The sequence below is a fragment of the Lissotriton vulgaris genome, chromosome 12 (assembly GCF_964263255.1).
Source record: "Lissotriton vulgaris chromosome 12, aLisVul1.2, whole genome shotgun sequence".
Taxonomy (NCBI): domain Eukaryota; kingdom Metazoa; phylum Chordata; class Amphibia; order Caudata; family Salamandridae; genus Lissotriton; species Lissotriton vulgaris.
In genome coordinates, this window is record NC_141700.1 from 720,158,562 (window position 1) to 720,175,486 (window position 16,925).

The 16,925-nt window shown below is 40.6% G+C and overlaps 1 protein-coding gene across 3 annotated transcripts in view; it reads left to right on the plus strand.

Moving 5' to 3' along the window:
• The window catches only part of LOC147678117 (hydroperoxide isomerase ALOXE3-like), a 186,462-nt gene that overhangs the window by 134,261 nt on the left and 35,276 nt on the right, over window positions 1-16,925 (plus strand). Inside the window, exons 11-14 of one of the 3 annotated variants that reach the window (XM_086945973.1) lie at window positions 1,062-1,183; window positions 3,038-3,138; window positions 4,012-4,182; window positions 11,392-12,497. The exons of the other annotated variants lie outside the window; for them this stretch is intronic. Of the exons in view, the coding sequence (XP_086802099.1) occupies window positions 1,062-1,183; window positions 3,038-3,138; window positions 4,012-4,182; window positions 11,392-11,571 (574 nt within the window). The 3' untranslated portion in view covers window positions 11,572-12,497. Of the gene's footprint in view, window positions 1-1,061; window positions 1,184-3,037; window positions 3,139-4,011; window positions 4,183-11,391; window positions 12,498-16,925 lie in introns of those variants that run through there. 3 annotated transcript variants of the gene reach the window in all.

A 16,925-nucleotide genomic window follows, 5' to 3' on the forward strand; every position in this document is an offset into this window, starting at 1 on the left:
ATAAGTGCCAAAAGGGAAAGGGGATGGCTGGGGCCCTTTCCCTTTATGATTGTATTATAAAAAGCTTGATGGGGAATAGGCAGCGGTCTGGAGACCACTTCCAACTCTGAAACATACTTTAAAAAAAATAACATCTTTAAACTTAGCCCTGTTTACTTTAATCAAAACAGGCTGGATTTAAAAAAAGATTTTTTACATAAAGGCAGCCTCTGATATGTTGGACTGCTGATCGTAGCTGGCCACCATCCCTGTGAATGCTAAAAATCGGAGTGAGTTGTAATTTGCGATCACCTCATTACTGTTCATGAGGTAGGTCAGATTATGACCTAATCAAAATGTTATGAAGCAACCTATTACGGGCTGCATACCTGTGGACAGATAGTAAGTGGCCATGCCCTGAAGTGAACAGCAAAGAGACAATTCCATTCTTCCTGCTTGCACAGAAAGTTCCCTCAGGCACTGCAAAAATGAAAGTCATTTCTTCCAAGAAATGGGTGGCTGTAAGATTTGTCTGTCTAATTCAACACATAATGCACTTGTGTTATGTTCAAAACAATGTAGTGTGCAGAGAACATGAGCAGAGATGACTCAAAACATGAAATGGTCGCTCTCTTGATATGACCTTGTTATGCTAGGCTCCACTGGATACAGTGGGAGCCCTTAGTAGAGCATCTGTGTGACCTATCTCAGAAGGAAATGGGACATCTGAACCTGTTTAGAGCTGTGGCCCCACAACCTGCCTCAGCCCCTTTCCATTAGGGAGGAGAACACCTTTCCATCCTGAGGAGCAAGATAGCAGAACTTATTCCAGAGTAGATTCACTGGCAATGGGGGAATTGGCTCCCCAGGCCTTTGAGGTAAATCTTGTTAGTAAGTATAAAGGATCCCTTTGCATGTCGATATTCCATGTTAAACTAATGGTTAAAACATGGAGAATAAATGTTAAATGAGTGATGCCTGCTTTTCTTGCAGTAAGAGGTACAGCTTCATCTTCTTTGGTCTCGAAGTGTCAAATGTGGTCTTTCACCAATTGACGCTAATCCATTTTCTGTTGCTCTTAGTTTTGTGTCTGGTATTGTTGACTTCTACTATAAAAGTGAAGAGAGCATCCAGAAGGACGAAGAGCTTCAAGCGTGGGTGTGGGAGATCTTCAAAGAAGGCTTCCTGAAGAGGAAATCCTCAGGTACGTTTATACGGTACTTTCTGATCTAGAATGACTGTGTATTTAGAACAACAAAATGTCATAATACAGAGACTGAGTCTTACTATATAATCAGTAAATGTTGCTCTGTTTGGCTAGCTTACAGTACTAAATCTGAGCTCCTAAACCCACAGAGTTATAAATGTTGTCGGTAACCTAGAACATGACTCTCAGATTCCCAAAGATATAGTAGAAACAAGTCTGACCGTTTTGTTTGTCACTCATGCAAGCCTGAAGTGTCACAAAAAACATACAGTATTGCAATTGCAATTATGATAAAGATGAAACACATCATTGCAATAAGCATGATTAGAATGGTGAAAAACACAAACAATTCAACCATGTTAATTGTTCATATTGTTACTAACATTACTCTTATTATGAATTTCTCTATGCTAAAGAGAGCATATATGGAGAATCCATTCCTCAGTCCTATTGGAATGACCCAACCCTATACATTGGTACTGTCAGGAAGCTGGCCTTAGTGCATTAAGGAATGCACTCTATCTAGAGTGTGCAAGCCTTTTTGTTCCATGGCTATATTCCTGCTCAGAATGAAGGTCGGGGACAGCTGGACTGCATGTCAGCCATAGGTCACAGCAACATTGCATGATGAGTCTGACAGGAAGTTAACCTCTCACCACCTTCAGCATGGACACTATTTTAATTAGACTAAAGCAGAAGAGTTTTCGCCTATGAGCACAGATAAAAACAATACGTCATATTCTGAATTGTATAACACAGAAACTAAACGTGCAGACTACCAAGCACAATGTCTATAAAAAAAGTAACATGTATATGTGTAAAGTGCACGTTCCCCCAGAAGGGTATCTTAGTGCTGAATAACACATGTCTATCTGAAATAAATGAGAGCATAGGGCATTTTCGCCATAGGGAAAAGCATGTACAGCCAACCACTGGAAAGCAATGCTAATTTAAAATGAATAACCAAAATGGAGACTAAATGTAAGCTACAATACAGTACAATTGGTTGATCTTGTTGGCAAGAGTTTGTTACTCGTCCTCCCCATGCATATTTCTCTCACTGATTGTAGCTTTACCCGGAATTCACAAGACATTGAGCCTGATTGTGGAATCTAGAAAATTTAGGAACTTTCGTACATGAAGTTTCAGCTGAAGTTAGGCAACAAAAGGTTCCTAACTCTGTTGAGAACATAAGAATGTTGAGAGCTCCATTGACGATAATGAAGTGGCTTAGGGCTTCAGCATTCCAATGATTTCAATGATTGGCTTTCTATTTCTCCCTTTTTAATTTAGAACATTATACCCTTAGTGGGTTGAATGTTCTAATAGCTTATTAGCTCTTCTACCTCAGGCTATACCAGTTTTTAAAGGCGCTCTCCCTCATATTCTGAACCTTTAACATATTTTATCATTTTTAAATGCTCTGTCCCACATGTTCTGAGTCTTTAACCTCTCAGTAGTAGGGTCGAAGGTTATATTTAAATATAGGATGAATTTGGACCATTTCAGTGTATACTGCATTTTTTTAAACAAATTAAAATTAGAACATTTCTTTTGGAACTCAAACTTATCTATAATTCTTTACTGTTTTTCATTGCACTAGAACTTGTAAGACACTTCCTTTCAACAGTGCCAGAAATGCCACTGGTTTGTAGCACCGCATTGTGAATCTGTTTAAATGTTGAGAAAAGTAAATACTCCACAGGCATACCATTTCATGCACACAACTACAAATGACCATGATCCTTCTGAACAGTCTCTGAAGATACACACCTGTGGCCAATAGGGCAAAGGATCTGACACAGCTAAACCTCTTAAGAGTGAAGGTACATTTTTATTGTATTCTTTCAGGAGTTCCGACCAAGCTACAGACCCGAGCAGAACTGATCAAGTATCTGACTATGGTAATTTTCACAAGTTCCACTCAGCATGCTGCTGTCAACAGTGGGCAGGTAATTGTGAATATGCTTCTAGTACTGTATGTGGTGGGGGAAATTGACCAAGTGAATGTAAGAGTCTAGAAACCCCATCTGTTCTATCCACATCTAAAAAAACATAAATGTTCCTTAGAACAAGCAAAGCCAGGGTATCAGTACTCTGCTGTCTTAAGATTAGGTTTGTGCTATTTAAAAAATACATACATACATCATTATAAGAGGATCAGTAGGTCACATTGTAAGTTTTTGTACTTAGCAATTGACCTAAGGAGGTCCAGACATTCACTAGAGGGCATTGCTCTTGGTAAATGGGTTAAATGTATCCTATTCATACATATCGTCACCAATGTGCCTGATGCACCCTTTGATAGTTAAAGCCCAGATCTGAATGGAGACAAGAGGGACAGCATTTACACATGGTGGGCTATCATTTTTCCAAGTTAATGCCAGTAACCAAGCCTTTCTTTCAGAGATAACACAGTACCTGGTGAGAAAAAAGAAGTCTCAAGTGGGCCATTTATCTCTTGCATAATTTTGGAAATATCCTTTGGTCTGTGGTTATTGACAATATCCCTTGGTTTGTGATTATTCCTTGTATATCAGCTCTGTCTGAAATTCTGACTCCTTACTGAAACACACACTGTTCCAATCTTCTCTCCAATGGTGATTTAATACCTAACAAACAAGGTTTTCCTGCCTGATATTTGTATCTGCGTAACAATGACATTATTTGATGTAGCATATCTTGGCTTTTCAAGTTAATTATTTTTTTCCTGTAAAGCACTCTGACAACTTTGGATCTGTCAGAGCGAAATAAGACTACTTATTAAAAATGATTACACATTTCAGCTGTTCCTTTTTCTTCCATTTGGTCTTTGGCCACTATAGTTTGATTTCCTCTCCTGGATGCCGAACAGTCCCAGCACAATGCGCCAACCTCCTCCTAAAACCAAAGGCACAGCAACACTGGAAAGTGTCATGGACATCCTACCGGATGTGGGCACTACCGCCTCTGCAATGGTAACTGCAAAGCTCCTGAGTAACGAGCCTGGGGACACGGTAAGCATCCTCTCATCTCCTTATATAGAAGATTGCCATGTTGTGGGTAAACAGCACCTCCATTCAACTTGGGAAAAAGCAGCATGGCATTCTGTCCAGACTGTCTTACATAATGTGAATTGTGGTACATAGATAATAAGGTATGATGCAATTAATATGGCAGAGAGGTGAGAGCTTTGATCAAATAAGCTGTTTTTGTGATGCAGGGACTGCATCACACCAACAGAGAGAAAACAACAATTCAATGATATTCAGGGGCGTAACTTAATGAGATTCTGTGGATGTGAATCTCAAATTTCCCAATCGAAAATGAAGGGTGGAGGGGTGAAATGACCAAGGTTCAGGATGGACTGTTTCCACAATGAACAGGGTGGCCTCTATTTACAGTGACAGAGTGGGCGAAAAACGATGGGTTCGGATGCTACCCTGAGTGTTTGCCACTAGTTAGACTATTTGTAAGCATTCATAACATCACATTTTGGGTGTTTGATTGCCAGCAGTATGTCTGGAAACCCGAGACTAGCACAGGTTTCCAAGCCTACCACTGCCAATGTTATGAAATCCCAAAAATTGTAAATTTGTACCCTTTCAAGGAGCACTTCTATGGGTTCACTAAGTGCCCCTAAATCCAACTGCAAAGCCAAGGTTGCATTTGGGTGGTTTAACACCCAAACCCCTCGCGCCCGAAAAACTCACACCCAAACACCCCCCTAACCCATGAAGCTACTCCCCTGTCTGTTCCATCTTGGCCTGGTAATTCTCCCTGGGAACTCATGACTATGTTATTCACACAAAATATAGTATAGCAAGGTGAAACTGGGCACAAACTGTGGCAGGGAGGGGCACACAAGGTGTTTGGATGACAACCCCCACTCACCCGAAAGTCCCCGATGGAGCACAACTCATTTTCGTTAGAGGAATCTACATGGTGAAAGACTCTGTAGACTGCAGATTCGGACTATACACGTTGTTCTTAGGGCCACCTGACCTACCAAACTGATTGTTACTGCGACACATGGTTGGTCAAGATTAGAGGCCTGATTATTATTGTTCTTCCTCTTTATTCACATATTTTTTTACACTGAGTGACTGAAGATTCTGGTCCTGATGAATGCCCTGAACTTAGATGTCATCTAGGGCAGGAACATGTTGACCTGATCACAGGGTATACATACATAACCTTGTCTCGCATTGCTTTCATTCTCTATGCCGTAGGACGTATCAATAAAGTTGTTATACCTACGGAGATAGTGTTAACATACACTATTTTTGTTTTTGCACTCTGCCCCTCAATTTTACCCGTGAGGTATTGCAATCTCGCTTGCTTTATTGAGAAAACACTCCTGCTCCTTCCTGCGTGGGGAAGTTCTAGCCCACACCGGGTACCTTGTTGTCCGGTGTGCTGGAGGAACCCTATGATGAAGCATGTCATCCTCCGGTGAGTGAGGGTTTTCGTCCAAACACCTTGTGTGCCCCTTCCTGCCACAGTTTGTGCCCCGTTTTACCTTGCTACCCTATATTTTGTGTGAGAAACATTTGCCTGGACGTAATATAGGATAGATGTTTCTATTTTGTAACATATACTTTCTTTTGATCCCCCTGTGTGAGAGTTAACTCATGACTATGACTATGGTCATGTACAACACAACATCCCGGAGTTACTGTTGTCTTATCATTTATACACTCTTTATATCTCTGCTACAAGAAGCCTTGATCATAGAATTGCCAAATTGGTGCATGTAGATGGGCCTCCATGTTTCCAGTCCTCACCTTTTACAAATTTTGACCCCATGTACTAAGCCTGTCAAATAGAGTTGGGCGTACTGGCAAAATATTAGGGTAAGCCAAACCAGTGTCTAGCAGGTATCTGACTTGGCTCCAAGAGCCTATGCATGAGCCTAACCATAAAAACTTTTGATATGTATATTGCGCAACCAATGTAATGCAAAAATATGATAGTCTATTCAAAAAATGTACAAAAACATTTCTTTACCATGCAGAAGCGTTTCACCTTAGTGTAAAATAAAGATAATTCCGCTGGAAGTGATGATCTTTGAAGAGTCTTTATTAGAAAGACCCCATCCACGGAGGACCACAGCCAACTGCAGCGTATTAGAATCTCTGTACTAAACACTCCATGTTCTAACTTGGAATGCAACAACATCACACTTAGTACATAAGATTCTATCTCTACATAGACAAATATTTTTCAAAAGTGATAGTTTTTAAACATGAACTAAGAAACAATTATGCCCCCCTCCCCCGCCAACGACAATGCCATTAGTGAAATAAGAGGCAAGCCAGTGGTCACGAAACTTTAAACATGGCCTAGAAATCGTATTGTTGATGATGGCAACAATGTGGATACGCAGGGAGGCTGGCGATGATTCCAGGCTATCTGGTTTCACATTTTGAAATTCAGGCACCAGATGTGTATCTCTAGCTCTCACTCTTTCTGCTGTTTTACATCAAAGGTCACTGTTTTGTCTTTTATTATTGGCACTAATTTAAAAAAAGGACACAGACATAGCAGACCCGCCTCCGGGCATCCAGATGCTTCTACTAAGCCAAGAATACATTTATTTATGGGGTGTTACACACCAAACAGCCTCCAGAAGCTATGTCTCTGATTATACCTAGTTCAGAAACGAGGTCAGCCCATTTCCAAATTTGGCACAGTGTGCCTCATCAATTGTTCTTTTTTTACAGACTTCTGAGGTATCGTTTCAAAGTGATTTTGGAAACCATGAATGTGGGGCATTCTAAGTAAGCAGTGAATTCCAGTGATGGGCACTACAAGGGGGCAATCAGAAACTAAATGGTGTACACTGTTTGTTGGGTGAAGCCCAGTGGTGTAATGCAAAGTGATGCCCCCCCTCCCTGAAGAATGTGATGAGAAGCCCGAGTCTCCCACGTCTCACAGTTATTCATTGGTTTTCAGCTGAATGGGCCACCCTCTGGCGCTAGGGACCTCCTGAATGTTTGAGACTCCCCTGCTCAGCAGGGGCTGCAGGGGCTTATGTTATGCCCCTGGTGTAACGAGCAGGCTCTGATCATAAATTCCTGGAAGGAGCACAGCCAGGCAGTATAATAGAAAGGCAATCTGTAGAGGTACTGTGGCTGTTTATATATTATTACCAATGATTTGCAGAGGGTCGTATTTTCAGCAGAGAACCGCCCAGCTTTGTGCAGAAGAGAGTGGCTGGTGTGTGCCCTGGCAGGGTAAAGTTTGAGGGCAAACTTCAGAATCTTGTGCAGTCAGGGGAAGGAATTTTTGATTAACCTTTGAACAGGCTGTTGTGGTAATCTAATTTACTAACTACTAGTGAAATAATTACTGTCTTGGTAGTGAGACAGAAGACATGGTTGTATTTTACTTATATTTAATAGGTAGTCGCATGCTGCGATGACGCTAATAACGAAAGGGTTAGAATGAACCCCAAGGTTTCTAGAAAAAGAGGAGAAAGTCAAGATGTCTGAAGGAAAGTGGAGAGAACTAGACAGAGGTGCTGATTCAGATGAGGTAGATGAGAAAATAAAGAACCTCAGATTTGGAGGAGTTAAACATGACAGATGAGTGCCCCCCAGCACCTGGTCATAGAGAAGCAATCCGAGATGCATGGGTAGAGGGTGTGAAAGGATAAGATTTGTGTAATCAGTGGGAAGGAGATACTAGATGCCAAAGGAGATGCCACTCATGGAGCTGGTGTATATGGAGTATAGCAGTGGCCTAGGATTGACCCTTGAAAGACCCTGATTTGTGGAGGGACCAGCTGTGATCTCTTGTAGCCCATGTCACTGAGGAGGAATAATCAAATAGATAGGAAAAGACTAAGCATGGGCGGAAAATCCGTTTCGCTCGCGGATTTTGCGGATTTTCGGTACATTCGCAATCCGCGAGATTTGCGAATCTCCCGCAAAATCCGCAAATCCGCGAGCAGCGGATTTTGCTCGCACTGTTCGCGTGAGTTCGCGCCCCGCGAATAAGTGCAAAATTGCAGAAATACGATCTTAGCAAAACTGAAACTACTTACCAGGTTCAAAAGTTCAGGCTCATCATTAGTAGCCATTTCCTGTAGTGCTTCCTGAGGGGCCCCTCCAGAGTTCAGTTGCCAGTTGAAACTATTATGTGACCCTGCTCTGAACCTCAGAATAGTTACACATATGCCACAAAGGTCCTGAATTACAGCTAAGGGAGACAAGCAGGAGCCAGGCTGGAAGTTCAAATCCATTAATCAGCCCCTAATTCATTATTGTCAGTTGGGGCAGGGCAGGTGTTGTAACTAATTTTGCAACAATGAAAGCACTTAGCAAGTGCAAGAGATCACTAATCAGGAAGCACTAAGGAAGCAGGTGCCAGCTAAAAAAATATTCTGTGACACATTAATCAGCCCCAAATTAATTCAGGTCACTTGAGGCAGGGAAGGTGTGCTTGCGTTGCCACAATAATGTACACTGACTGGACAACCAGAGGGTGCTGTGATGAAACAGAGGGTGGCATGGGTGGGCCAGAGGGTGGCATGAGTAGTCAGAGAGTGGCAGTGGTGACAGAGAGTGGCAGTGATGAAGAAGAGTGTCCCAAACAGGCTGGACACGTAGAAACAACAAGTTCGCGAAACTTGCGACCCGACAGGTAAGTTCGCAATTTGCGAAATTGTACAAAACCCTCGCGAACTGGCAGAAACCCGCGCAAACACACAAAAAAAAATCCGCAAATTCGCGAGAATTGGCGGATTTTGCGGATTGCGAGTTCGCAAATCCGCAAAATTCGCGAACGCGAGATTCGCAAAATTCGCCCATGCTTAGAAAAGACCGACAGCAGGGCAGAAGGAGGTGAGGAATGAGAATAAAGCTGGGTGATATATTGTGCTAAATGTCACTAACAAATCAGGAAGAATGATGATATACAAAAGGTGATTGTGGTGATCAAAGAAAAATAAGTTGTTGGCGATGTGAGAGAGGGCAGTATGAGTTGAGTGAAGGGCCTGAAAGTCTGAATGGACCAGTACATTAACAGCTTAGGAGGATGAAGCCTTCACTCTACTCTCAAGCACTTTAGGCCAGATTCACAAATTTATGTACACAACTAAGTTTCATTTAGTTTTGCAAATATTAAGAGTTTGAAATCCCAACACTAATTCTCAGAATCAGGAAAGTGTGAAATCTGCATTGGTAAATAAATAAAAGTCCACCAATAAGACAAAATGTCCACGTGGGTCTCAATGCATTTGATTTATCTGCAAACTTTGACAGATATACACAAACTCAACTCACTATTTTGAGAGTTTTCATCAAACCTGTGCCAGCAGATTCTGCATTTGAAAAAGACCGGGTATTTAGTCAGATGCAGTTTAACCTGATAGTACTTTGGCATCTCTTCAACTAATTCCTTGATAATCCTGCTGCTGCTTGTCACCATTCTTTGCTTGGCAATATAGTTGTAAAAATATGGGATGAAAAGGCGCTAGATGCAAATATTTGGAAAATTCATGCATTTATTTTATGGGCTCCCTTTCAATGTATATATACATCCTTTAAGCGGCAGCTGGCATGTACAGAGGGTGGTGGGGCAGGTGGCACTGAAAAAAAATAATTAAATAAAATACACTTACCTTCCTGCGCGAGCAAAACATCCTCCTCGATTGGTCTTCGCTCCTCGTCGCAAGCTTCTAACTCCCAAGCCAATCCTGGTTCTGCTCTCATTCTGTTAACCAGCATGAGAGAAGCATCAGAGTTGAAATGAACAGCCTCTCTCAGTGCTCTTAAGAGCGCTTGAAGACTTTGCTTTCTCTAACCCAGATGTGTTAAACAGCTGGGTTAGAAAGGTTTAAAATGCCCATGCCTGGCTGGCCATCACAAGACAGCGGGTCAAAGAGACATGCACATTTTAAACGTAAGCGCACAGTTCGCTGCTGCCATTTTATTTTTAAGCTCTAGCAGACCTTTTCTTTGTTAAGCGGCACTCCTCCACTCAAATAGAGGAGCCATCCCTCCATCCTCTACTCAGCCAATGTCTTCCATGGCTTATCCATCTTGCTCTACATATTCAGTGCTCTGGGGTGAGGCCTGCAGGAGATATAAAGTGTGGGGTCAATGATAAAATGGGAGGATGGAGTTTGTCCTATTCCAAAGACTCTTTACTGTATCAATTTATGAAAGGTCAAAGGCCTAATGCCATACTTACTACAAGGAGAGGGATATTTAAACAATTTGCATCAATCGTGTGTGAGCGAAAAGTACAGGAGACATTCGAAGCGCACATCTTTTTCTTTGTTGCAATCAACCCCCTGGTTATGAGGAGGGTTAATCTCCATAAGCAAGTGAGGGCGTGGGAGCGGTGAACTCCACTCTGCTCACAGAGTTTTGCACACTTGGAACTCTGCGGAACACGCAGAGTTCTGAAAAACATAGTTTCACTTTTTCCTCGCTCACGCTCAGCAAGTTGGTGAGTGCAAGAAAAGAAAATCCACCTTCCAACGAGATTTCTGAATGTTGGAGGTCGCAGATGGTCGAGCGGCAAGAAAAGAAGCAGCACACTCTTGCACTGCGCATGGTGCTGCTCGTGCTGATTTTCCAGTGCGGGTCAAACACCAGGCATTGGAAATCAATGAGAAAAGCACAGTAGAGTTTTTTGGTCACTTTGCATAGTTCCGCGTAGTAGAACTTCTCCCATTCTGTCCTTCATATTGTGCAGTCAGGGACCTCGCCTTGTAGTAATGGTAGAATTATGGCCCTTTAGCTGAGGTTTTTGCCCTCCTCTATTTCGAAATCTTGTCATTTGGACCCAATGAAGTGGGGTTAGGAGAGCCTGGATAGTTTTGTTAATAATTCCTTACTATGCACTGACACTTTTGGAACCAAATGTATTTTATTGTGGTACTTTTATTATTGTACTTTTATGATCTTTACTTGTTTAGCTCAAATAAAATGATGATGATGATGATGATGATGATGATGATGATGATGATAGGGTTATGCCCTCCATGCCAATTTGGGCTTCATAACAATAACAGTAGCGTGGACTTTTAGTGTGAAAAACAAATCCTCTGTAAGTTATGTTCTGAAGCAGTAGTACCAATTCCATTGTTTAGGCCACTCAAAATAACTGTAACACATAGAAAGCACTCACCGGTATTCCTTACTTTTGTTTCTTGTCACCTTGATCTATTTATGAGACATTAACTTTTTCATTTATTTATGTTTTTAAAGAGGCCTTTAGGCACATATCCTGATGAACATTTTACCGAGGAGGAACCCAAACGGTGCATCAAGGCCTTCCAGGAACGCCTGTCCCAGATATCTGCAGATATTGAAAGCAGAAACGAATACCTTCCTCTCAAGTACAACTACCTAAACCCCAAAGTGATTGAGAACAGTGTGTCCATATAACTAAATAAACAACCAGCAGGAACATCCTGCATTCCATACAAAGCCAAAGAACTATTCAGTAAATTGCATCTTTCTTGGCCCACATCCAACACTACTCTGGAATCTGGCCAGGCGAGTATCAACATCATTGGACCTTGTCCAGTGTCACATTAAAAGACATTTACAGGTGCTAAAAACCAATTGATTATACACTAGGACAAGAAGGAAAGAAACATCTTTTATTTACAAACAGTATCTAATAGACATCTTGCATCATCCAAACATCTGTCTTACAATTACCTAAAAAATGAAGAAACCAGAAATGTCCTTGCTGTCGCTCAATAAAGTTTAGACAATACTGATTTGGTGAGTGAAAGTGTTGTATGTACTTGATGCAGACCACCATTGCACTAATTAACCGAAGAAACATTATCATGTTGTTAGAATAAAAATGTTTTCGCTGTTTTGATTACGTATTTAAATATGTAAAAAGTTAGCATTTGCAGACCATTTTATGTTTAGCCGCCATTTTTAGTCATAATCAAAACTGATCCTTGCCTTTCCGAGAAACTACTTTTCATACGTTTTGTTTCTCCAATGTTGGGCCTTGGTTAGCTAATGAATAGACTATTCTCATTACTGCATACCTTTCTTGCTAGTTAGTGGTCCTCTCCCACTTGTCTGGTGCCAGGACCGACTAGAACGGCCTTAAACTTTTGAAACTGTGTAACGATAAGTATGCTGAGATTATGTTCTTTGTACTCCATTGCTTAAGCATTACCTTCTTGGAAAATTCCACCACGTGCGTGTTTTGCCCAGCTATGAAATGTACTTAATGTATCTTTATGCTTACCGACTATAGTCCTTCTGCAGCACTCCTAGAGACAGGGCAGATTGGGCTCCACTCCAACTGTATTCTTAATAAACAGCTATTGATTTGTATTCTCTACTGTCTGACTGACTCCTCATTTTGTATGGATGGCTGAGAGGTGGTCGCGAGTGACCTGGGTGATCCTAATCAGGTCACTTCCTTCAATGTATTCACATGTATGGACACTGATGTTCATCTGAGTCTATTAGTAAGCATCTTTAATAAACAAGCTTTGATAATTAGAGGCATTTTCATAAAATGTGCCTTTTTTTCTTAGAACTATGCAGAAATGTGTACTTTTATAAGTTTGGCTTTACTGGTGTAGAACACAGATGAAGTTAATGTTATTGTTTTTGGAGTCTGTAATGACTAAGCGTGTGAGAGACGTAGCCACCTTCCCCCCGCCTTCACTGTCCCATTGCTACCACATCTTTCCTGTTCCTCTCTGTTATCCTCACTCCAGCCTTGCTGCTTCGTCCTTGCCTCATCTTCTTCTGCCTTTTGTGTTTTTGGCACGTTCTTAGTGTCACTACTACACTATCACGGAAGGTAGTTGTAGTATTCCACCTCAGCGAGCTGCGTGGAATGTCGAGCATGGAACACAGGCTTGTGTGTTCCATGCTCGAGGAGCAGTTCGGGGTAAGAACGGTTGGTGGCGGCTCAAGGAAAAGTTGCAGCTGGTGGCTAGCCAGAATACTGATATACATACAAAAAAATCGTTACCTTATAATCCTGCGAGGCCTCGTCTTTCTTTACTACATGGATTTTGGCGATGAACTGGCGAGTCACCCACGGTGTAGAGTCAAAATATTGAGTTTTTAATATCGACTAGACATAATATCGAGTAAAAAATTGAGAATGGACATAATATCGACTAGACATAATATAGACTACCAAAATATCGACTAGAATTTTTTTTAATATCGAATAGAATGGACATAATATCGAATCAAAAATATAGAATGGACATAATATCGACTAGACATAATATAGACAACAAAAATATCGAATTTAAGGTAAGTTAATATTAATTTTTATTTTTTGTGTAATATAATTCTGTAGCGGGTTGTGGGTTTATAGGGGGATAGGGTGGGAAGTAATTTAATTATAATTAATTAAATATGGTATTTTATTTATTGTTATTTATTTAGAATTAATTGTTAATTAATTTTTAATTGGTAATTAATTAAAATATAATTGGTAATAATTTTAATTGATTAATTGATAAATATGTTAATTTTAGTAATTTATTTTCTGTAGCGGGTCGTGGGCTTATAGGGGAATAAGGTGGGAAGTAATTTAATTTTAATTAATTAAATGTTATTTTATTTATTATTTATTTAGAATTAATTGTTAATTAATTATTAATTGGTAATTAATTAAAATGTAATTGGTATTTAATTTTAATTGATTAATTGATAAATATGTTAATTTTAGTCATTTATTTTTTGTAGCGGGTTGTGGGTTTATAGGGGAATAGGGTGGGAAGTAATTTTATTATAATTAAATAAATATGTAATTTTATTTGTGGGTATTTATTTAGAATTCATTGTTAATTAATTGATAATTGGCAATTAATTAAAATATAATTGGTAATTAATTTTAATTGATTAATTGATGAATATGTTAATTTTAGTAATTTATTTTCTGTAGCAGGTTGTGGGTTTATTGGGGAATAGGGTGAGAAGAATTTTAATTATAATTATTTAAATATGTTAATTTAATTATTGGTATTTATTTAGAATTAATCGTAGATTAATTATTAATTTGTAATTAAATAAAATATATTTTGAAATTTATTGTAATTGATTAATTGATAATTATGTTACTTTTATTAAATTATTTTCTGTAGTGGGTTGTGTGTTTTTAGGGGAATAGCTTTTGAAGTAATTTAATTGTAAGTAATTACATGTTTTAATAAATAATTTATTGAGTTAATTTTTAAAAATACTTTTAAATTGTTAATTGTTTTATTTTTAATAGGTAAATAATTATTATTAGTAGGTAAATTTTATTATTAAATAATTTGTATTTGTATTTTAAATTGATTATTTAATATATGTTACACAATTGTCTTAGTCCCATATTTATTTCCATTATGCACCATAGAAATCACCTGATTCTTTTCATCACAAGTGAACATTACCAACATGATGTGTGCTGGGACTGGTAGTCTTCCAAATAATACCCAAGTGGGCTGTATGCCGTTGCCTCAATCAAATAGTTCATGTTCACGAAAGCACTTGCATAATAACCTCCCCATTCAAATTATCAGCAAACCAGGTCCACCCTGCCGATTTTTGCACCAGCAGCGGAACCGCTCCAATGTTCGGCGGTGCTCTCCCCTGCCTGGCCGGCCGTTAATATGAAGTTTCACAAGGTGCCCAAAAGCAGAGTGCACTCCCTGCTAGCCTTCTCCAATAAGGGGGGGGGGGGTTTACAGATGCAATCAACGCCAGCAGAGCCTGACTGCCAGCACACATCATGTTGGTAATGTTCACTTGTGATGAAAAGAATCAGGTGATTTCTATGGTGCATAATGGCAATAAATAAGAGACTAAGACACTGGTTTGTTTTTTGATTGCAGTTACTCAATTTGCAGACAACCTATGAGGAAGAGTGGATAACTCGAAACACGTCAGGCTCTGCTGGCGTTGATTGCATCTGTAACCCCCCCCCCCCCTTACTAGAGAAGACTAGCAGGGAGTGCACTCTGCTTTTGGGCACCTTGAGAAACTTCATATTTACGGCCGGCCCGGCCGGGGAGAGCACCGCCGAACATTGGAGCGGTTCCGCTGCTGGTGCAAAAATCGGCAGGGCGGACCTGGTTTGCCGATGATTTGAACGGGGAGGTTATTATGCAAGTGCTTTCGTGAACATGAACTATTTGATTGAGGCAACTGCATGCAGCCCACTTGGGTATTATTTGGAAGACTACCAGTCACAGCACACATCATGTTGGTAATGTTCACTTGTGATGAAAAGAATCATGTGATTTCTATGGTGCATAATGGCAATAAATAAGGGACTAAGACACTGGTTTGTTTTTTGCTTTCAGTTACTCAATTTGCAGACAGCCTATGAAGAAGAGTGGATAACTCGAAACACGTCAGGCTCTGCTGGCGTTGATTTGAATCTGTAAACCCCCCTTACTGGAGAAGGCTAGTAGGGAGTGCACTCTGCTTTTGGGCACCTTGTGAAACTTCATATTTATGTCCGGCCCGGCCGGGGAGAGCACCGCCGAACATTGGAGCGGTTCCGCTACTGGTGCAAAAATCGGCAGGGCGGACCTGGTTTGCTGATAATTTGAACGGGGAGGTTATTATGCAAGTGCTTTCGTGAACATTAACTATTTGATTGAGGCAACTGCATGCAGCCCACTTGGGTATTATTTGGAAGACTACAGGTCCCAGCACACATCATGTTGGTAATGTTCACTTGTGATGAAAAGAATCAGGTGATTTCTATGGTGCATAATGGCAATAAATAATGGACTAAGGGCCAGATGTAGGTAGGCCAATACTGGTCGGTAACGGCCAAAAATCTGTATTTTCGGCCGTTATCGACCGGTATTGAGCAATTGGGATGTAGGAGTCTGAAAATCGTCCGATTCAGTAAATTTACCGAATCGTTAAAGTTACCGAATCGGTAAAATACCGAATCGGATAATTTACAGAATCAGTAAATTTACCGAATTGCAATGGTTTGCGAATCGGTAAATTTACCAAATCGGTAAATTTACCGAATCGGTAAATTTACTGAATCAGTAAATAAGAAGTGGTAAAGTTGAATAATGAGATGTAGGTAAGCTCTCAAATACCGAATTTGCTTCAAATTCGGTATTTAAGAGTCGATATTTACCATGGATTGAAATCAGGTGGCAACCAGGTGAAACCTATAAAAATGGACCCAAAATGCAATTCTTCTTGCACAATGGTGGCATTTTATGTCATTGCAAGACGGCTACGGCTACAGGAGGAAGGAGAGAGGGAATGGCGGAGAGAGGAGCAGGTCTACAGACAGAGGATCACCCTGTTCATGCTCACAGAGGCAGAGATACTCCAGAGGTACAGGTTGGCCCCAGACACCATCAGGGACCTCATCAGGGACCTCCAACCACTGTTGGAGCACACTACCCCAAGGGCACACGCCATTTCACCCCACGTGCAGGTGCTGTGCAGCCTACACCTGCTTGCGTCTGGGAGCTACCAGAGTGTTGTTGCTGCGGTAGGTGGGGTGACCCAGAGCAGCCTGTCAAGGTTCTTCCACAAATTCCTTGACGCCATGTTACAGAGGATGGACCATTACATATCTTTTCCTGCAACCCATGCTGAACTGGTCCAAACAAAATCTGACTTTTACCAGGTGGCACGATTCCCTAATATAATTGGCTGCATTGATGGCACGCACATTCCCATTTGTCCCCCTGCTGCCACCAAATATATATACAGGAATAGGAAGTCCACCCACACCATCAATGTGCAGGTCATTTGCAATGCAAAGT